At 41.3% G+C, this 23,655-nt stretch overlaps 1 protein-coding gene across 1 annotated transcript in view; it reads right to left on the minus strand.

The window, feature by feature from the left end:
- PCCB (propionyl-CoA carboxylase subunit beta) overlaps window positions 1-23,655 on the minus strand; it is a 93,176-nt gene that overhangs the window by 69,134 nt on the left and 387 nt on the right. Inside the window, exons 2-6 of the mRNA XM_065942457.1 lie at window positions 21,692-21,811; window positions 20,643-20,711; window positions 17,871-17,927; window positions 15,952-16,065; window positions 6,073-6,183 (exon numbers count right to left, since the gene is read on the minus strand). Of these exons, the coding sequence (XP_065798529.1) occupies window positions 6,073-6,183; window positions 15,952-16,065; window positions 17,871-17,927; window positions 20,643-20,711; window positions 21,692-21,811 (471 nt within the window). The remainder of the gene's footprint in view (window positions 1-6,072; window positions 6,184-15,951; window positions 16,066-17,870; window positions 17,928-20,642; window positions 20,712-21,691; window positions 21,812-23,655) is intronic.

Raw genomic sequence — 23,655 nt, forward strand, 5'->3', positions numbered from 1 at the left:
AATAGGCAGCATTACCCCACTGTTTAGGGAGACATAAATAAAATTTTAAACTGAAAAGCAAAACAAATTTTTAAATTACCAAAAAAGTTGAAATAAATACTTCTAGGCAGGATAGATGGAGACAATAGTGATTAGGAGGGTAATAAGAGCAGGGCTCCTGGAGGGCCATTTCTTTCTTTCTTTAAATTTTTTGGCTGAGCTAAATGGCATATGGGATCATAGTTCCCTGACCAGGGATCAAAACCACACCCCCTCGCAGTGGCAGCACAGAGTCTTAACCACGGGACCACCAGGGAAGTCTCTGGAGGGCCATTTCTCGATCTGGGTGTTATTTACATGAATCTATACTTAATAATAATTGCTTTACATACTTTATGTACTCCCCTGAGTATGTATTACATTAGAAAATTTAAAGTGTTCAAAATTCTGGGGACTTCCCCAGTGGTTCAGTGGTTAAGAATCTGCCTGTCAATTCTGGGGACATGGATTCCATCCCTGCTCCAGGAAGATCCCACATGCTGAGCGGCAGCTAAGCCCGTTTGCCACAGCTAGTGAGCCTGTGTTCTAAACCCTGTGCTCAATGAGACAAGTGCTCGGGGCTGGTGCACTGGGATGGGGAGACCCAGAGGGATGGGATGGGGAGGGAGGTGGGAGGGGGGATCGGGATGGGGAACACATGTAAATCCATGGCTGATTCATGTCAATGTATGGCAAAAACCACTACAATATTGTAAAGTAACTAGCCTCCAACTAATAAAAATAAATGAAAAAATAAATAAATAAATAAATCCTGTGCTCAAGAGAAGCCACCGCAATAAGTCTGCCTGCCTCAACTAGAGAGTAGTTCCTGCTTGCCCCAATTAGAGAAAGTCTCTGCACAGCAAGATCCAGTGCAGCCAAAAATAAAAATAAATAAACAAGCAAATAAATAAAGTATTAAAATTTTTTTTTAATTAACTGGGAGAGGAGGCTGAGACAGAAACAGGAAAATCAGTTAGAAGGATTCTGCAATAACCCCAGATGAGGTGTTTGACTCAAAGTACTGGCAGTGTAAGTAATAAGACATACATGCCAATTTGATTATGCTTTAGATATCCCAAGGTACAGCAAATATGATTTCTGACTGATTGAACTTCGAATTTGACAGAAAAATATGAATCAAAATTATGTCAGTGTTTTTGACCTGAGCCAATGGAAAGCTGGTCTTGCCATTTATTGAGACGAGGAAGGCTACAGAAGAGCACTTTGGGAAAGGTTCATGAAAGATCTAAACCTATCCATTTTGAGAAACCCATTCAAGTCCAAATGGAAATGTTGATAGGAAACTGAATGTTTAGTCCTGGAGTTCAGGAGACCATTTCATCCTGAAGAAATAGGTCTGAGAGCTGTCAGCACATAGATATTTAAAGTCTTGAGATAGGATAAGATTACCAAGGGAATGAGAGAATCGCTAGAAAAAAACCAAGAGAGTAGAGTGCCCTGATGTTTCAAAGAGGAAGAAGTGACAAGATGGGTCAAGTGCTGCTGGAAGATCAAGAAAGATGAGGACTGAGAAATGTCCACTGGATTCAGTGATACAGAAATCACTGGTGTCTTTGATAAGAGAAACTGATATTATCAATGACCCTGAATAGAATAATATCCTTTTCATCCTAAATTAAATGTCTAAGTATATTTGGGCTTCCCTGTGGCTCAGACGGTAAAGAACATGCCTATAATTCGGCATGTTTGATCCTTGGATTGGGACGATCCCCTGGAGAAGGAAATGACAACCCACTCCAGTATTCTTGCCTAGAGAATTCCATGGACAGAGGAGCCTGGCAAGCTACAGTCCATGGGGTCAAAAAGAATCAGACATAACTGAGCGACTAACACACACAAGTATATTTAGATTTATTTCTCAATTCTGTTCTGTTCCCTGGTCTACTTATTTACTACAGAGAAGGCAATGGCAACCCATTCCAGGACTCTTGCCTGGAAAACCCCATGGACAGAGGAGCTTGGGAGACTGCAGTCCATGGGGTCGCTAAGAGTCAGACACGACTGAGCGACTTCACTTTCACTTTTCACTTTCATACATTGGAGAAGGAAATGGCAACCCACTCCAGTGTTCTTGCCTGGAGAATCCCAGGGACGGGGGAGCCTGGTGGGCTGCCGTCTGTGGGGTCGCACAGAGTCAGACACGACTGAAGCGACTTAGCAGCAGCAGCTACTTATTTACAAACTGACTAAACAGTTTTAGTTATTTTAGCTTTATAATGTATTTTCTCCCCTGGCACCACTAGCCCTTCATTGTACTTCCTTCATGGTATGTCTATTTTTACACTGTAGTTTTCCCCCTATAGTTTTCCTCCTAATAAGAACTTTATAGTTACCTTGTCTAGTCCTTTAAAAGAGAATCTGCTAGCATTTTTACTGTACTCTCATTAAACACATGGGAAATTTAAGATGCAGACTGGTTAAGGCTTAATGATTAGTTGTGGAGGATGAGAAAGAGGAGGTAGTGCCAATACGTAGGTATTAAAGTTCTACCAGTGAAGAATGGAATTACTTAGAATGAAAACACAGGATTAAAAGACAAAGCATACAAAGTCAACATAGAAATCAGCTGTACTTCTACATACTATATACAAAATATCTGAAAAAGAAATAAAACCAGCCTATTCACAATAGCATTGAACATTATAATACCTAGGGATTAATTTAACCAAGGAATTGAAAACTATAGGACTTTGATGAAAAACACCAAAGAAGACACAAATAAATGGGGGGGGGACCCATGTTTATGGATAAAAATATTGTCAAAATGTTCATACTATCCAAAGCCATCTATAAATTCAATGCAACTCCTATCAAAACTGCAAGGGCATTTTTCAACATAAGTTTGTCATGGCATAAAAAGAGAAACACAGACTAATGGACTAGAATCAAGAGCCCAGAAACAAACACTCACATATACAGTCAATGAATACTTGACAAGTGAGTCAAGAATACTCAGTGAGGAAAAGATAGTCTCTTCAATAAATTTACAATGGGAAAACTTGATAACCACATGCAGAAGGTGAAATTGAACTTGGACCCATGTCTTACACCTCTCACAAAAATTAACTTAAAATGAATTAACAACTTAAAAACCTGAAGCTGTGAACTTCTAGAAAAAAAAAAAACACAGGGGAAATACTACCTAACACTGGTCTTGGCAATAATTTTATGTATGACACCAAAAGGGATGCAACGGAAGCAAAATAAGTGTGAGGCTTCCATAGCGGCTCAGTGATAAAGCAACCACCTGCCAATCAGGAGACACAGGTTTGCTCCTTGGTCTGGGAAGATCACACATGCCACCAAGAAACTAAGGCCATGCCCCACATCTACTGAGCCAGCACTCTAGAACCCACATGTTGCAATTACGGAAGCCCTCGCACCTAGAACAGCAATAAAGACCCAGCACAGCCATAAATAAATGAATTTTTAAAAACAAATTAGTAAGTGGGACTATATCAAACTAAAAAGTTTCTACAGAGCAAAAGAAACAATCAACAAAATGAAACGGCAACCTACTGAATGGGAGAAAGTATTTGCAAATCATATATCTAATAAGGAGTTAACATTCAAAACATATACAGAACTCAACCAACAGCAAAATTTTTTTGATTAAAAAATGGGCAAAGGATCTGAACAGGTATTTTTCCAAAGAGACTATAAAAATGAGTACATGAAAAGATGCTCAATATCACTCATCATCAGGGAAATGCAAACCAAAACCACAGTGAGGTTTTAGCTTCACACCTGTTAGAATGGCAATTACCAAAAAGTCAAGAAATGACAAGTGTTACTGAGGATGTGGAAAAAAATGGAACATTTGTGCACACTGGTAGGAATGTAAATTGATACAGCCATTGTAGAAAAAAATATGGAAAGATTCCTCAAAAAAACTAAAAATAGAACTATAAAATGATCCAGCAATCTCACTTCTGGGTATATATCCAAAGGAAATCAAATCAGGACCTCGAAGAGATATCTGCATTTCCATGTTCAATACAGGATTATTCACAATAACCAAGATACCAAAACAACCTAAGCGCCCACCAATGGATGAATGGATAAAAATAAAAAATGTGACACACACCCACATATACACACAGCATCACCCATTGGATATGCACATCAATAAAGAAAATGTACACATACATACACACAACCACACCCAGAGAAATATTCAGCCACGATAAAAAAGGAAATCCTACCATTTGTGAGGTGAATGGACCCTTAGGGCACTTTGCTTAGCATATGCTAAGTAAAGTAAGTCAGAGAAGGAGAAATACTGTATGATCTCATTTATATGTGGACTCTAAAACAGCTGAACTAGGAGAAAAAGAATGGAGGTTACCAAGTGGGGCGGGCGGGGGGGCATGTTAATCAAAAGATACAACCTTCCAATTATAAGATGAATAAGTTCTGGGGATTTACTGTATAACATGGTGATTAGTTATCAGTAAATATCATATCATACACTGGAAAATTGCTGAGAGTAGATCTTAAATGTTATCATCACAAAATAGGAATGGCATTTATGTGAGGACTACAGGGGTAATCATTTTGCAATATGTAACACCTTAAACATTTTGCAATATGTAACACCTTAAACAACATGTACACCCTAAACTAGAACAATGTTATATGTCAATTATATCTCAATAAAACAGGGGGAAATGTTTTAAAATCCCAGCATGTAAGTAGAGAGAGGAGGAAAGAAGGCTTTACCCAGAGGAACTGATCCCACACCTCCATTCCTACCAGGTAGGTAAGGCACACACAGATTTAGTGGGCAAAGTTCAGGAAGTAAGGGATGTGGTCATCTTAATTTTTAAAGCCCAACCCAAACTGAACATTGAACTTTTAGGTTGTTTTTAATTCATCACTAAGAAAAAATAGTTGAGTCAAGGGATAAGGACTCTGCTAAACCTTAATTCCTAATGCCAAAGAGAAAAGTGTTTCCTATGTACACTCCCTGTGTTTACACTGTTTCATCTTGGATGATTCTCTTTCATTTTGCACACTAATTTGTCTTGACATTTATTGCTCATTATGTTTAAAAATATTTTAAGAGAAAAGACTTTTTTAAGTATCAGGGTAAGGGTAATTATACACGTATGATTTCAAATAGGCTTCTTTTAAAAATCTTTTTTTTCAAAGGCTACATATTGTATGATTCCATTTACATGACTTTCTTTTTTTAATGTGGACGGTTTTTAAAGTCTTTCCTGAATTTGTTACAATATTGCTTCTGTTGTTTACATTTTGGTTTTTTGGCCATGAGGACTACCGGATCTTAGCTCCCAGAAAAGTATGTTAGTCACTCAGTCCTGTCTGACTCTTTTTGACCTCATGGACTGCAGCCCACCAGACTCTCCTGTCCATGGGATTCTCCAGGCAAGAATACTGGAGTGGGTTGTCATTCCCTTCTCCAGGGGATCTTCCTGACCCAGGGATCAAACCCAAACTCCCCGCATTGGAAGGCAAAGTCTTAACCACTAAACTGCCAGGGAAGTCCCCCAAAATCGTTTTAAAATATCAAGTCATCTAAATCATGTAATAAAGATATGTACCTTGCACAATGAAGCTAGAAATCATATCTAACATTACCATCATAGACAAAATATAATAAAATGGCAAAGAGCTGAAGAAATAAAGGCAGAACATAAGAAACAACTTCCCAATGGAACAGATTACAGAAAAGGTTTCCATGAGAAACCTTCTAAAAATCCAGCAAATAATCACCTGTCTGGGCAGAGGATAGAAACCTTCGATTACCTAAAATCATCTGCAATTCACATCAGCAAGTAAAATCACCCACCAATGAAGTACACAAGCATATTTTGCCACTGAATCCATACAAGCTGCAGTTTTCATGCCAAAAGTTTCTCCCTACCAAGATTTTATCATCACTACATTGAAAGTCAATACAACTGTACAGATAACAACCCAGATCTGGGTCAGGAATGATTGCTATTGCAGGTGAGGTGCTGCATAACTCTCAAAGGGCAGGAGAACCAGGCACTTCTTTCTTACCTTCACCATGAACGTGAAGTCTGTTAAGGCTGGAGAGTAGACAGCCCCACCAGCACACGGGCCCATGATCAGAGAAATCTGAGGGATGACTCCGGATGCCGTGACATTCCTCTGCCAAAAGAGAAAAGCAAAGGTATCTGGTTACAGAGGTGTTCAAGGCATTATCTGCAGAAAGACAGAGACAACAGTGAAAGTACATTTGGCTTTTATTCACAGAAATTCTATCCAAGAGAGCTAATCTGTACAGTTTCTACCAAAATTGTATATGGGATCTTCTCCCCATAACTGGTGGGAGGGTTGACACATTACTTTCTGGACCAAATAACCTCTTCTTTCCTTGGCGGAGCATTCATTCCCCAAAAGCTCCACCAGGACATGAACTCAGAGAGAACCCCACCACCTCTAAACCCCACCTCTAAACACACCTCAGGTCAGAGCCTCTGTCTGTACAAAACTGGCTGGAAGAATGAATGGAAACCTTAGGCATAATACACAGGGCCAACACTTATCCTGGACCCTTGACCTCTACTTGGAGCCCCTTCCCACTCCACACAGAGGATACCCAATAGTAACAGGATAAGGCTAAGAGGTTAAGTGCTACTTTACCCTGAGTATTCAATGTCTGTCCACCCCTAGACAAGGCAGATGGGCAATAAGGAGGCAGCAGGAGCCAGAAGGGCTCCATAGGGACAGCGGTGCTGTAAAGAGCCAGCCCTCAGGCCATCTTTTGGGAAAAACAAGATTTCCCAGGGGGCTGGAGGACCCTGACAAGATATGAGCCCAATGACTCCTTGCCCAACCACCAGCTTCTATCCTTCCCTGAGCCATGTCAGCTTAAGAGAAGTATGTCCATTTTTAGCCCTCCCCTGGGTCTGAGTCCAATTTCTGTAACTCAGGACATAGCTCAGGACAGCACAAAAGGGATCTATAGAGAGGATTATGGGAAGATAGTAGAGTGGGGAGCGCCAGGAATCTGACACTCCACCTGGACAAAAACTGCACTGGCAGAATCTGCCTCATGTAACTTTTTGTAACTCCAGAGCCTACTGAAGGTTTTTAACTTCCAGAGGAAGATTAGGAAGGCAAATTGTGGTTCATCTCAATTTCAGCTCTTAGCGCAGCAGCACCCACCCCTACCCAGCCCCTAACCTGAGCCATGAGGCACATGCAGCTATGCATGTTTTCCTGGAACAGTTTACCCAGACAAAGGCAAAAAGGACTCCAAATATTGGAATATGCGCTGATGGTCAGTTGCTGATTCTAACCAGAGGTGCAGTTAGGAAGTTAGGCAGCCATTGTTGCTGCACCTCACCTCATTGTTGCGAGCCCCTCCCACTCCAGCTCAGAATCACTTGCATGAGGGCAAATCAAACCTCGAATGAGATGCTACATCACACGCATTAGGATGGCTACTATTAAAAAAATAGAAAACAAATAGTGTCAGTAAGGATGAGGAGAAACTGGGCCCCTTGCGCACTGCTGGTGGGAATGTAAAATGGTACAGCTGCTGCGAAAAATAGCATGGTGGTTCCTCAAAAACTTTTAAATAGAATTATCACACAATCCAGAAAGTCTACTGTGGAACCCTGTACCAAGGTCACAGGTGCAAGGCCTTGTACCAAGGCCACAGATGTGGAGCCACACAACCAAGGTCATCTCCGGAACTGACTGAGCCCCATAACAACGGTTGCCGAGAGCCCCTCTGATCTAAACTGGCCTGTTCTCTGACAGCATATTAGATAAAAATATCCACCTTGTTCACCACCTTATAGCATCCTCATAAATCACCTAATGCCACCATTCCAGCAGGAATTTTCTTTGTTGTGAGGCTACAAATATTGGCTACTAGCCCACAAAAACCGTGGGCTCTCGCTTGAGCCAGCTGCTGTTATAACAGCATCTCCCACTCTAAAAAACTCAATCCTCCTCTCAGTCTGCCTCATGTCAGGAAATTCTTTTCCAACCCACAACATCTACTTTTGGGGATATACCATATAGAATGCAAAACAGCATCTCAAGGAGATAATTTTATACCCACATTCATAGCAGTATTACTCACAATAGCTAAAATGTGGGATCAACCCAAATGCCCATCAACAGATGAATGGATAAACAAAATGTATGTGTATACAGTGGAATATTATTCAGCCAGTCACAAAAAACCAATGTACAATTTTCCTTAAATAAGCTATTTAGTCAAAATAATAGAGACAGAGTAGAATGGTGATTACCAGGGGTTGGGGAAGGAGATAACAGAGAGTAATTGTTTAATGGGTTTAGAGTTTCAGTTTTGCAAGACATAAAGATATGGAGATGAACAACAGTGACAAGTGCATAAAATCATGAATGTATTCAAGACCACTGAACTGTACATTTAAGAATGTTTAAATTTAGTAAGTTTTCTAGTATGCGTATCTTACCACAATTATTTTAAAAAAAAGATGAAGAAAAGCTGTCCATATTCTGCAGAAAATATCAAGCTGGGTGAACAGGCTTCCAGCTATGACAGAGTGAAGAGTTCAGAAGACTGTCTCCACAAAAACCAACTAAAAAATATCACTAAATTGTCAAAAACATTTCAGGGCTCTGAAACTGGACCAAACATTAACAGAAGCATGTTTACTAATAAAACACTCCTCACTGCACGATAAGAACAGTGGGAGTCTAACGCATTCTTAACCAAGGCTTTATCATTGCCCACACAAGCTCAGGACGTCCTTCAAGGTGAAAGAAAACACCAACAGATGGTAATTCAAATCCACAAGAAGTAAGAACACTAAAACGGGTAAATTTGTGGTTAAATATACAATACTGTATAAACATAGTTCTCCCTCTTAATACTTTTAAAACAACAAGGGTGCATAAAGCAAAAATGGTAACATGTTGATGTTAGACATAACAATAACAGCACAAAGAAAGGAGGATAAAAATGGAGCTCTGTTGGAACAAAGTTCTTATATTTTACCAGAACTAAGTCAGGATCAATTTGAAACAGATAAATCTACATATTATTACCCTTAGAGGTGAAACCATGTACAAGCCCCATGTCCTTGTCTTTTGAAGTAAAATGCTGACTCCAGAGTTAAAGAGTGGGAAATGTGAAGATGAGGAAACAAAGAATAGCTATTGGGCTAAGGAAGTGGTAACAATTTAGACTATAATTCTGCCACATAACAGAATCACCAAACTCCCAGTTTCCTGAAAGATATAAACGGCTGACACACATTCCTAAGTTGTTTTTACAGGAAGCAGACCCCTCCAAATGAAAACTGCAGGTCAGATGAAAACTGCTGACCACAGGAACACAGACCCTAGACTGGGTGAAACCAGAAGGTTGACTGTATTGCTGATCCTATTCGTGATGCCAATTGTTTTGCTACCCACACTGTTCACTGAGCCCAGGGTAGGTAAGCTAAGAGGCTGGAAGGAGACACAAGCAGCCTTAGGAACTGCAGACGTGTTTATTCTCTCCTGACTGGCAGCAGCCATAACACATCTCTCTCCTAGCCGACACAGCAATGGTAGCAGCAGCCACAACATAGCCATAACCGAGTCATCGCATTCTCTCTCATAACATAACTATGATGCCGCCCCAGGAGCCAGGGCTTTTCAGGTGAAGCTTATATAATAGAACAAAAGTAGCCAGTAGCCAAGCGAGTACCTTGTGGCGTGCATGCGTATTGCTATAGTTGATCTCAGTTGTTACGTAACCCTGCAAAGTCATTGTTTACAGAACATAGGGTGAGAGGGTGTGAGAGTGTGGAGCGAGAGAGCCTGACTGGAGCCATCTTGTTAATTTCCCACAGTTGATGATGCTAGAAACTTCACCTTGATGCCAACCAATCCATGAGTCGATCACGCCCTGCTCCTTGAACACTATAAAACTCCTCACTACCCCTTCCATGGTGGGCCACACGGTCTTCAGGGCATTAGCCCACTCTACACCCCTTTGCCTGGCAAAGCAATGAAAGCTAGTCTTTTCTACTTCACCCAAAACTCTGTCTCCGTGTTTCTATTTGGCACCTGTGAAGAGAGGCTGAGTCTCAACAAGAGTAACCACTTAAAAAACTTATACAGTACCAAAAGTTCAGAGGAATTGGAAAGATTCATTTAAAAATATGTTTGACATAATATTTGGGTGACATCAAAAAAGATTATAGAAAAGGAATCCATCCCACCACCAAAATAACTACGGAGTTTGCAGGAACTGTCTGAAGCAACTCTTTTGAAATTTGGTATCTAGGGGAACACTTTTGGCTTCCAGGAAAGACTTCCTAGAGTGGTAGGTAAATTTCAGTCAACTTTCACATTTAGCATAGTAGTCTTGCAACAGAGTTCTTGGCCTCCTTAATTAGCATAAATTGACTAGAGACCAGACAAGAAATTCAGGGGAAGCTTGGGGTGGGCAGGGGGAAGGGGAAACCCATGCTCAGCAGGAATGAGCAAGACCAAACAAGTTTCCTTTGGTTGCTGGTTCCCCAAACTGGGAGGCAGGGCAGGGAGTGAGCTTGTTCATTATATTGGGTGAGGGTAGGGTTGTGTCCAGATGTCAGACCAGAGGGGTGGCTTGGAAGGTTTGCCCACCCCCTAGGTTCTGTACAGAGGGCATGTGCAGTACCCTGCTTTTGCTCCAGGCTCCTTAGAAGTAGCAGCTGCGTTTTCTGGTTTCTTTGCATCTTTTGTCCAGGATTTGTCCTGACTGCCCATGCATGAAGTTATTTTTAGTCCTATATAGTTTCTCTGTATTCTGTTGCTCAAGGTGTGTCCAGGTACAAGCACTGCAGCAAAGAGTCCCAGATCTCAGTAGCTACCCTCCCACAGCCTACAACTCTGTGGCAGCCTGGCTTCCTAGGGTGGCTAGCTGGTGTCAGGGTGGGTAACAAGGGCTTTGTCCTCCAAAAATCAGATATATGGGTTTGGTTACTGATCAAGGGTTTTGACCACGAGGAGGCCAACACAGAGGCGAGCCAGTGTTTTACCCCCAACTGGCTAAAGCCACTTCCCAGCTGAGATGGGATTTAAAGGGACTTCCCTGGTGGCTCAGACGGTAAAGTGTCTACCTACAATGCGGGAGACCTGGGTTCAATCCCTGGGTTGGGAAGATCTCCTGGAGAAGGAAATGGCAACCCACTCCAGTATTTTTGCCTGGAAAATGCCATGGACGGAGGAGCCTGGTGGGCTACAGTCCATGTGGTCACAAAGAGTTGGACACAAATGAGCGACTTCACTCACTCTCATCCCCTAGGAGCCAGAAATTTAAAGAAATCTTTGTCAGGTCACCAGGTGACTGTAGAGACAATGGAATTGTTAGGGGAAGCACACTGACTGAAACTGCCCACCCTGGCCAGGCACCATAGTAACCATTTGCATGAGTTATTTTATGAAGGAGGTCCTGGAAAGAACATGAAACTAATAAGCCACCATCAACCAGAAGAGTTCAGGAAAAATCAAAAGGAGGTGCCAGCTGTCCTACCACCTCCCAGAATCCTTCTCGCTGGCATTCATCTTGGCTGAGAAATGTGTGTGCCATCAGGAAACAGAACAATCGGCCAAAGACAACTCGGAAACGAATCCCATCACCATAAAACCTGAGACTGCAAACCACGTGGCAGAGAAGTTCTCCTGGGTTCCCTTGCTCCACTGCTCTCCACTCAGGCACCCCTTTCCCAATAAAACCTCTTATATTGTTAGCATGAGTGTCCCTCAGTGAGTGAGTGACAAGAGCCCACTTTCAGGCCCTGGAAGCGGTTTCCCTTCCTGCAACAAAATTAAAACTTCAGTGGCCACAAAAATGGAAAACATTTTGCAAAAATAAGTTGGAAAAGTCACAAATGGAAGCCCCTGGTGGCTCAGGTGGTAAAAAATCTGACTGCAATGTAAGAGACCCGGGTTCAATCCCTGGGTCAGGAAGATCCCCTGGAGAAGTGAACGGCCACTCACTCTAGTGTTCTTGCCAGGAAAATCCCATGGACAGAGGAGCCTGGTGGGCTACAGTCCATGGGTTCACAAAGAGTCAGACACGACTGAGCAACTATCACTTTCACTTTTCAGCCCCCAATAAGCAAAAATCAGCAATCTAAAAAGTGGGAGAATTAGATTTCCAACATTACCAAACATAATTCAATGTCTAGTACATAAAAAATTACCAAACACACAAATAAACAGCCTAGTATAGTCTATTTACAGGGGAAAAAAAAACCTGACAAAAACTACTGCTGGGAAGCCCAGACAATGGAATTATAAGTCAAAGATGTTATATTAACTGTCTTAAATATGTTCAGTGAGCTATAGGGAATCAGGAAAACAATGTGTGAACAAAATGAGAAGGATAGTAAAGAAACAGAAATTATAGAGAGAAAACGAGCATAAATTCTGGAGTTAAAAAGTGCAATAACTGAAACAAAAAGATAACTAAAGGGGTTTTACAGATTTTAGCAAGCAGAAGACCCTGAGAGAACTTGAAGACAAGACAATTGAAACTATTCACTCTGAGGAACAGTGAAAAAGGCAGAAAAAAAGAATAGAGACTGAGGGGCCCATGGAAAAACATCAAATGAACCAACAAACGCCATACATGAATTCCAGGAGAGAGTGTACTTCTGATGGAAGATAAGCATATAGATCAATGGAAAAGAACTGAGTCCAGAAAGAAACCCTTACATTTACGTCAATTGATTTTCTTTCCACCAAAGTGCCAGGACAATTCAAGAGAGAAAGAATGATCATGTCAGTAAATGGTGGTGAGACAAGGATGAATTTGGACCCTGACCTCACACCTTACTCAAAAATTAACTCAAAAGGGATCACAGACCTAATATGAGAGCCAAGACCTATAAAACTCCTTTTAAAAAAACAAAACACTGGACAAAATCTTCATGACTTCATGACATACTGGGCAGGATTCTTACATATGACAAATAAAGCATGATTCACAAGAGAAAAAACTGATAAACTGGACTTTAAAATTTAAAATTTTGTACTTCAAAAGCACCACTAAGAAACAAAAAGCTACAGACTAGAAAAATATATTTGTAAATTGTATCTGATAGAAGACTTGTATCCAGAATATATAAAGAACTCTCACAACTCAAGATCCAGTTATAAAATGAGCAAAAGATCTGAATAAACACTTCAGCAAATAAAGTATACAAATGACTACTATGTACATTAAAAAATACTCAACAGGATTCGTTAGCAGGAAAATACAGATTAAAACTTTAGATACCACTACTTATCTCTGAAATGGCTATAATGAAAAAGGATGACAATGCTGTGTCAACAAGGATGGTAAGAACCTGAAACCCTCAATTAACAGCCACTTGGAAAAAAATCTGGCAGTTTCTTATAAAGTTACACATAAACATCACAATGAAGTCGAGTAGGATCTTGTAAGACCTTCCCAAGTACAAAAATCTTATTGTGTCCCCCAATTTTTGTTTGTAGGGAAAATGGTTCAGCCTCCCATACCCTCCCTGAGTTCCAAAGGGCAAATTCAAACAGTAACTAGTTAAGGGAGTGAATGGGGCCTGTTCCTCCTCAGGGGATGTGCCTAACAATTTGATACATATCTCTGAGTTCTACAGAAACTAAGGCCCTCTACCACCAAGGTGGGGGATGGTAACGAGGCTAAGCACAAGCACCGGACCCCAGCCTGGCTGGAACCAGAATGCTGATGAGTGAGATTCCTGGAACACCACCATGTTATCTCACCATCAACCAGACAGAGGAAGGTCACACACACTGCTACTCCTCTCCCCTACCTTCCCAAAAACTCCTCCCTGAAACCCATTGAGGAAGTTCAGGTCTTTTCTTGGCCCTACAATAAACCTTTCTCCACTCCGAACTCCAACATTTTAGTTTTGTTTGGCCTCACTGTGCATCTGGCACACAAACTTGGGTTCAACAATTTGATGCAATAATTCTACTCTTAGGAATATACTCAAGGGTTATGAAAACATATGTCCACACAATGAGTAATATCCAAATGTACATTGCAGCATTATTTATAATAGTCAAAGTAGAAATACAAATGTCCATCAGTTAGATAAACAAAATGTGGTATATCTATATAATATTATTCAGCAATAAACACAAACCACTGATAAACAGTACAATATGAATGAACTTCAAAAACATTATGCTAAGTGAAAAGAGTCAGATGAAAAAGGATCTTTTTGGAAGGAAAGATTCTAAACTGTAGATTGTGGTAATGGTTGCATAACTCTTAAGTATATTTTAAAAATTGTTGAATTGTATGCAATGAATGGATTTTATGACTTGTAATTATATCTCAATAAAGCTGTATTTAAAACTATCAGAAGTCATGGAAGACAAAGAAAATCTGAGGAAATGTTCCAGATTAAAGGAGATTAAAGAGAGATGACAACTAAAGTCAGTACCTAATCCTAGATTGGGGGGAGGGGGGGGGGCCAGGGAGTGGGGAGTGACTTGAAAGTCTTTATTAGGATCATTTAATGGAATATGAATAAAAACTATGAATAACATCGATGAGTCAATATTCAGTTTCCTAACTATGCTACTCTGTTTATACAAGAATGTCCTTGTTCTTAGAAAACAATGAAGGATTTAGGAGATAAAGGGTGCACAATCTCCAATCTATTCTCAAATATTTCAGAAAAATATAATATGCAAATATGCATATAGAGAGAGAAAATGACAAGAGCAAACAGGCAAAATGTAAACTGGTGAATGAGGGTAAACGATATACAGGAATTCCTTTACTCCCTAGTGGGCTATCCCTAAGAGCTCAAATTTAAAGATTAAAAAGTAGGTTTAAGATCTACAAAGTGGCTTCTCAATGCACCCAAGTGCTCCCACAGCTAACCAAGTATCATACACAAAGTAAACACACATTTTTCTGTCTGATCACAGAGGGCAGTGGCCAGGAATAAAAACCCTCATAAGCCTGCAGGCCAGAGGACAGTAAGAACAGCTGGCCTGATTAGAAACAATGTCTGCCTGTCTCACTCCTATCTCTCCTCCCTTCCCTGGAAATGCTGACCTGTCCCTCCTCTTAAGTTTCCATTTGGCAGGATCTCTCCCTCACGCCAGCCTCCCTTCCTATACTCTCACAATACACTTCCCACTGCAAATAACACATTTAATTTATTTTTGTGTTTCTTTTTATTTCTTTCTCTTTAATTTCAGTCTGTAAGAAAGCAGAAAGACATCTGAAATGATGTTCACCAACTGTTCCTGAATGGTGAGGTCTGGGGGAGGGGAGATTTCTTTCTTCTTTGCACTACAGCTTGAACTTTGTACTGTGTAATGATCTTGTAATGTCTTAACCAAAAAAAAAAAAAGCACCGCTTTTTTAAAATTTCCAATCCTATAGATACATGTATACATATAACTGAATCACTACACTGTACATCTGAAGCTAACATAGCACTGTTAATCAACTATACGCCAATAAAAAATAAAAAGTTAAAAAAAATTATAAGAAAGTTTCTAATTCCAGCAAGTCAGTTCATTTTTACCTTTTAAATTCTTTCTTCCTTGCTTTTGAAAAAAAAATATTTAAGTGACTTTCGCTTCTGAATGATCTTTAATTTTGTTTTTCCCCAGTAAGTATGAGGACTCTACGAGTAAAAAAGGAAGAAAATCCTCCCCACTGCACATCTCTTGTTTTTCTTCCCCTTGTTGCAGCACTCTGCTTGCGAGATCTCAACCAGGGATTAAACCTGGGCAATGGGAGAGTCCTAACCACTAGGCCTCTAGGGAACTCCCATCTCTCTCACTTTTCATCCACCCCCAGTGACACAGGACACAAGGAGGTGAGATGGGGAAGCTCCAACCAGCATACAGCTTAGAGAACTCAGCCCTGTACTCTTTGATTCTCTTTGAACAGTTTCTCACCAGAAAGATGTCTGCGTAGCCAGCCAAAGACTCCACTCCCTCTTGAATCCGTGCACCCCCAGAGTCATTCAGTCCAATCACTGGAGCCCCCACTGTGAGAGCTTGGTCCATGATCTGAGACAGCAGAGAAATCTTTTGTGAGACAACTGATCTTGCTATGAAAAACCATATTTACAGAGCACCACAGTGGTTTTCTAGAAAATGTATTGAGTGTACTTTTCAAAACAGGAGTTGGTAACACTGGCTTCATTCCCCATGGTGACTGGGTACCTTCATGGAAGACAGAATCAGATATTTAAAGGGCTGATTAAAGACCCCCAAGCAGCCCAGAGTCAAAGAACTTCCCATTAGCAGAGGCTAAGACTATTTATGGCAATTTCTAGAGCCAGAGGCCCAGGCTGTAATATGTTTTTTTCAACAGTCAGTTTTGTTCCCGATTACTCTTTCGAAATAACTGATAGAAGACAGAATGGCTAAGCAATATTTTTCTTTTAGTGTTTATATATTTATTTGGCTGCACTGGGTCTTAGTTGTGGCATATGGGATCTAGTTCCCAAACTAGGGATGAATCCTAGGCCTCCTGCATCAAGAGTGTGGAGTCTTAGCCACTGGACCACCAGGGAAGTCCCCCAAAGCAGTATTTTGTGAAAGCAAATGTGGACCCATCTATTAAGCAGAGCTCAGGCTCAGGCCTTCTACTTCCAACAAAACAGATTTTTCTCACAGGTCAGTAGTTGACAGCCTCACGAGCAGCATTTTCAACAGTGCTAGAGAATTTACAAAGTACTTTCACTTCCATTATCTCATTTAATCATCATAACAGAGGCAGTAAGAAAACAAAAATTAGGAAGGTTTAAAGTGAAGTGGTTGGCCCAAGGTCTCAGGAATAACACAGGACAGGACCACATCGAGAAGCCAGGCGTTCTGTTACACAGGGAAACCCACCCAGCTATTAAGTAATGTCTACCTTTAGATCAGCTGGTTAGAGCGTGGCGCTAGTAACACCAAGGTTGCGGGTTCAATTCCCGTACGGGCCATAGTTCCCTTTGGGCTTCCCTAGTGGCTAAGACAGTAAAGAATTTGCCTACTATGTGGGCGACTTGGGTTTGATACCTGGGTGGGGAAGATCCCCTGGAGGAGGACATGGCCACCCACTCCAATATTCCTGCCTGGAGAATCCCATGGACAGAGGAGGCTGGCGGGCTATAGTCCATGGGGTCACAAAGACTCAGACACAACTGAGCAACTAAGCACAGCACCTTTAATTCCAAAACTCTCCAAATGTGATCTACACTATTACTCACTTCCAGAGCATCTAATCTCTAGCAGAGATTACCATCATGTAATCTCTGCACTGTTCTTTTAGCAACTGAACTCTCCACCTAGACCAAGGGTTCTTTACCTGGGGTCCCAAGAACCCAAAGTGGCTTATGAACCTGGACCCTTAGAGCAAGGAGTCTGTGAACTTGGATGGGAAAATCTTACATCTTTATTAACCACATAAGTATTAGAAATACCTGTGATTTTATCATAAATAGAAGTCACAGATTTTTATGTCCCATTAAAGTTCCTGCAGATAATCTCAAAATACTGTTTTCATTCATACCTACTTTGAAACGAGAGTTTATCCATTGCTAAATCTTGTTATTTACCACATTAAATAAGGAAGCATATATATTACATATGATTTTTAATATTTTTAATCCCTTCTAATCTTACATATTTTATTTTATGCATGTGTAAAAATGTGGGTCCAGGCTTCACAAGACTGCCAAAGAGATCCATGTTACAGACAATGCTAAGAATTTCTGCCCTGGATTGAAGGAACCTTCAGGTCAGCACCACATCCTGCACACCTCTGACCCACCCCATGTAACTGATGAAAGTACTGAGTTTGTTTTGCAAGATTAAATACTTACCTTGCAGATCTTTTGGGCATGTGCTCCAGACAGGCTACCTCCAAAAACTGTAAAATCCTGAAAAGAAAACAACTAAATAAAAAAATACGTAATGTAGGCAGAAATGAAGACCCACTAGGAGGAAGAAATGAAAAATTCACAGATTTTGAAGTTTTTAAAGCATTCTCAAAAGTTTAAAAGACTGGGGGAAAAGTCTGACTTCTAAATTATTCCACAGAATAAGTAGTGAATAAAATATCTTAAAAGGGGTTCATGGAATGTGAAGAGCAAAAGACCTAGCTCTCCTAAAAAACTAGACCTACAAAAAAGATTTGTAGCTCTGTGGAAAGGAAAAGTTTTCATATAGAATTAACCTCCAAAATCAGGTTCTATGGAGGTCAAACAGGCATTTCTATTACTAGGATATATTTGCTGTTTTGACAAAAGAGGTGAAAGAAGTGAATGGCAGTCCTCACTGCTTCTTCTTGCCTCTAGATTTTCATTACCTTCTGATATAAAAAGCTTTCTGTAGGAATGACCTCCTTCCTAAAACCCACTCAAAAAGATAGTGGAGAATTCATAACAGATTCAGCCCATGAGGACAAAAAAGGAAGAGCAAACAACAGCAGACGAGAGAGTGAACAAATGAGTGAACATACAAGAACATCTAACTTGCAGCAAATGGAAGCCTCCACACCTGTGTGGGGAGTAACCTCAGGAGGGGACAGCCCAGGAACCACAGAAAGTGTGGTGGGAAGTGGGCTAACAGGAAGTCTGGGTTGAGAGCAGGTAGACCCCACAGGGCCTCTTCTTTACCTGGAGAGGAGAAAGGACGTTTACTCCCTAAAGAAACCTAACCAGAGGGCTGTTGTCACAACCCCCGCCACTACAGGCAGCAAAGACAAGGCTGAAAACAGGTGAGATTTCCAGTCCATACAGTGAATGATGAGCCAATGTTGACCTCCCTCCCCCAGGAACACATCTACAGCCAATTATCGCACCAAAGACTGCGATTGCTTCTCTGGAAAAATGAACGCTCCTCCTAGAAAAACAGCCTGCAGACACGAACATCTAGGGGCTCACTACAAGAAAAGTTGGCTCGTCATTCTTCCCCTCAGTATCCTTCAGGGCCTATTTCACATGCCCCATTTTCCCTAAAGCTTTCCTGGATTCAAATGTGATCTTTCCATGTCCTGAGAGCTAGCCCAGAACCTCACTGTAGATGTAGCCATTCCTGTTCTGCCCCATTCCATCAACAAAATGATTAGCTTCTTCAGGACAAGAACTGTCTCATCTTCTCCACCTCCACCACACTCCCACCAAACAGGGGCAGAAGAGACGCTCAAAGTATCAATTCAATGAATTTTTGCATCTGCTTAAAGTTCAGAGAACATTGTGCCCAAAAAGCACAATAACCTTCTTTGTTCTAGCTATCTTACTAATGGTTTCTTCTGTACAATTTTTTGCCTAGCTCTCCTAAATGACAAAAAATATATATATGATTCTTATAGCCAGGCATTTGGTAGACTCATTTATAAAAAAGTTTTAAAATATTTCAAAAGTAATCCTATTTGCAAATTAGTATGGTTTAAATTTTAAAATAATCAAGTATAATTATTTTACTACCAAATTCAGAAAACATTCTAGGTTCCTAAACAAGCTCCCTACTTTTAAGATCTGTAAAAGAAACTGAATATTTAGAATTATATATATATATTTCCATCTTTTAGTGGAGGGGGGAAAAAAAAAGTCAAACAAAACAACAGTATACAACATGTTCTTTGCATTAGTTTTCATTGCTGTTGTAACAAATTACCACAAATTCAATGGCTAGAGACAATACATATTCATTACCTTACAGTTCTGTAATTCAGAAGTTCTACATGGTCTCATTGGGCCAAAATCATGGTTAGCAGGCCTATGCTCCTTTCTGGAGGCTCCAGGGGAGAATCTCTTGTCTTATCTTTCCCAACTTCTAGAGACCATCTATTTGCTTTCCTCCCCTCACGACCCCTGTCCCTCTTCTGAGGCAGCAACGGCAGGCAGAGTCCTTCTCACATAGCCTTACTCCGACCTCCCCTTCTGCCTCTCTTCCACTTCTAAGGACCCTTGTGCTTACACTGGGCCCACCTAAATAACCCAAGCTGTTCTATTTTAAAGTCAACTGATTAGTAACATTTATTCTATCTGCAAGCTTAATTCTATTTTGCCAGGTAAAATTACATATTCACGGGTTTCAGGGATTAGGATATTGTGTCACTATTCTGTCTATCACATTCTCCTACGGTCTCCATGTGAAGAAACTGTATCTGTCTTGATACAGCCTAACAAAACTTGCTTGAACACATTCATGGAAGCCAAAAGGACCTGTGGTTCTGAGAGTCAACTCCCCTCTGCCCAAATGCATCCACTGCCCAGACCATGGCAGCCCTCCCAGCACACAACCTATCTGCCAAGGGGAATCTCACTCACTTGGATAAACTCCTGTCTCCCAAGACCGTTTACTTGGTTTACCCAAGTAGTTTACCCAACTACAAAAAGTAGTTTACCCAAGACTACTGCTCTATGATCCTCCCTCAAACAGACTAAGGACTCTTTCTCCCTAAGAAAAAAAAACACATAGTACAATACTCTGGACATATGTACTAAAAAAAATAATAATAATAATTCCCTCACAAGCCCCAACTATAGGTAAGCATTCTTCCCCCAGAATTGTTTTCTTTGCAAAGAAAAGAACATTTTGCTCCTGGCTCTGCCCTCAAGGAAAGCTCAGCCAATTAGAGTAGAAAATACCTGACTGAAGACATAAACCAGTCTTCCATTGATTCGTCCTCGTCCAGTGACCACACTGTCTCCAGGAAACTACCAGAAAAACAGAAAAATAAAGGTTAAAAAATTCAAATACTTCTCTCATGAATCTAGCAATTATGGCCCAATGAAAGATCCCACCCTAAAAAAAGACTCCACCCCAAATCCCTTAAAATTCAGTATAAATACAGAACATGAAGGAATCCCCTCCTCCCTGCCTCAGTTCTACAACAGCAAGCACTGGGCTACTGCTTCATCACCAGAAATGAAAAGCACTGTATCCTTCCTAGAAGTAGAATAATCAGGAGACTCCCCTAGGGCTGTCACTACTGAGGGCTCAGAGGAAACAAGAGGACATACAAAAAAACATGGCAATTTCTGCAAAGCCACATACCAACCCCCAAACCTTAAGAAGGCAAACCTAGCATATTGCTTGGAATTCTGACAGTCACTGTGTGGTTCCTAATGAATCAAATGGAGCTGGCTAGTTTATTGCCAAGGTTACAAATCTTTGATCACAGACCTTTAGAAAATGGACCCAGTGAGTCCAAAGAACTCTGTGCATCTTGGAGAACACCCAGTTGAAAGAATATGTGTCGGTGACTCTGACCTCCAAAACTCCAAAGCATAAACTTAAAGTATGTCAAAGAGGTGACTGGTTAGCCTTTAGGGGTCCCTGGTACCTAGGCAGAACAGAACCCAATCAAAAGACATTCTCAACTTTCCTTCTAAGTTTGTCATTCTACAACTTCGAGAACTGGGAAGTCACACCAGAGCCCTGGGAGCTGGGCCAGTCACCTTGCACAAGGCATGAGCAGTGCACCCACATTCCTTCAATTGCAGACAAAGGTGAGTGGGGAACCTGGAGGCCCCAACAGTGCTTCTCAAGAGGCACTTCTGCAATTCCAGAACCTGATACTTGAAATTTTTCAATGTATCCTGAGTTCCGGCAGGACTTCATTATCTAGTAGTAGACCAGCAGGGCCACAGCTGGTAAGTGCAACTTGGAGGCCTGCACCATTGTGAACAGATACCTTATTCTTATCAGCAGCCATTCCAAAATCTGCACATCGGTGTTCCACAAACATGTCGCTCTCAACAAAACTTCCAGGGTCCAGCAAGAGACTGATCCGCTCTCTGGCCGTCAGCTTTCCCTAAAATGCAACAAAAATCACTCAGCAATGTCATGACACACAAAGTCAGTAGGCAAGGAGTGTTCACAGGAGGGCCAGGAGGACTTGGGTTTGCCTTCACTCCACATGAAAGCCCTCCCTCTATTCCACCAATCTGCCAAAGAGACAGGTGTTATCAGTAGAATTCAGCCAGTAAGGCAATCAGGGAAAACCAGCTGCTCCAGGAGCCACTAACTGTGAAAACAAAGAGTAGGAGGAAAAGATGGAGAGGACAAATGGGGAGTTAAGGAGAGCCTGACCCTGGAAAAAAAAGATAACTAGTTCCATAAACATTTACTGGACACCCAAGGGTCAATAAAAAGAAGAATGGAGAAGTAGGAGGTAGAAAAAAAAAGCAGCCTTTGCAAAGCATCTGCGGCTACACTCCCAGGTTCACAGACTTCCTATAGGGAATCCCACCACCCCTGTTAAAAAAAAGAAAACAAAACAAAAAACACCTCTAACTAGCTATATTTTCCCCTTAAGAAAGAGACCAAAGCTAGCATTGCATATTAACACAAAAAGGCAATCCTCCACACTATTGTGTAAAATAAGTTTTCAGGAAAGCAATTGGGCAATATATATCAGTGTTGAAAAATATTCAGATCTTTTGACCTAGTAATTCCACTTCTGGAAATCTACCCTATGGAAGTAGTCCAAAAATTGTGTAAAAGGGGGTGGAGTGAGAGGTTTAAACTAAGTCAGCCTCCTGACTAAGTCAGCTTTGGCAAAAGAAAAACAGTTTCTGGGGGTCACATCTAAAGCCAGTAGGATCACTTGGAAATGGTTGGGGTGATGATCCAGGGAAGGGCTGAGCCATGGACCCCAACAGAAAGAGTGCACAGAGCACCGACAAGCCTTTGCAGAGGACAGTCTGAAGTTCCCTCACAAACAGCCACCCGGGCTCGGGGGGCACTCCTGGCACCACACACTATCAACCAAATTTACATCTCACAGAAAGGAGCTGTCACCTTCAGGCCCTTATCAAATGGGTATTTACAACATCTAAATCAACATTCAATTTAAACTTAATAAAGGGCTGGTGCAAACCTCCTCACTGAAGACCCCACCTCCCCCTGCTTGTGAGTTTATGCCTCAGTCTCCTTCATCTCTAAGAATTTCACTTTTGTGCCTTCCAGGTTGGTTATTTAACTCTTCCAGCACACCAATCCAGACACACGTGTCCAGGACCCACTGGGCGAGCCTTGTTTCAAGGCCCAAGTCACTGATCTGGGCCTCAATTTTTTTTTTTCCTGCTACGAAAATGATCCACAGAAGCAACCCCGGCAGTGGGTGGCAGTGCTTGAGCTGTTCACTTCAACCAAACACCCAGACTGACCTGAGCAAACCCAGGGGGGAAAAAAAACCAAACACCTGCTTCCTAGGGAGCCTTTCCTACCCAGCAAGCAGGTCGATGTACTCTGAGACCCATAAGAGGGTCAGCTGGCATTGGGGGGAGTTTCCACAAGTTCCCTACACAAACCTCACGCCTACCCAGGTGAAGGAAAGTTTGCCCTGCCAAATGTCTTGATTTTCCTGCTTCCATGATGGGGCAAGAAGCTCCTACCACTTTTAAACCGGGCATGAGAAGAGCAAGACTTTTTTTTTTTTCCCCGTGCCTATCGTTGTTTCATTATCTTATTCCACTAAGAGTATGAGGGAAGAATTATTGCCATTTTCTGTTAAGAATAAACTGACTCCGGGGGAATAAGTAACTTGTCCAAAGTTAACTGGTGAGCCGCTGGAGCCCAGCCAGGCTCGTCTAAAATTCCAAAGAGAAAGTAGACAGTGACAAAGCACGATCGTGCTTGTCCTGGTTTTACCTG

The sequence above is a fragment of the Muntiacus reevesi genome, chromosome 8, assembly GCF_963930625.1.
Source record: "Muntiacus reevesi chromosome 8, mMunRee1.1, whole genome shotgun sequence".
In the NCBI taxonomy this organism is placed as follows: Eukaryota; Metazoa; Chordata; class Mammalia; order Artiodactyla; family Cervidae; genus Muntiacus; species Muntiacus reevesi.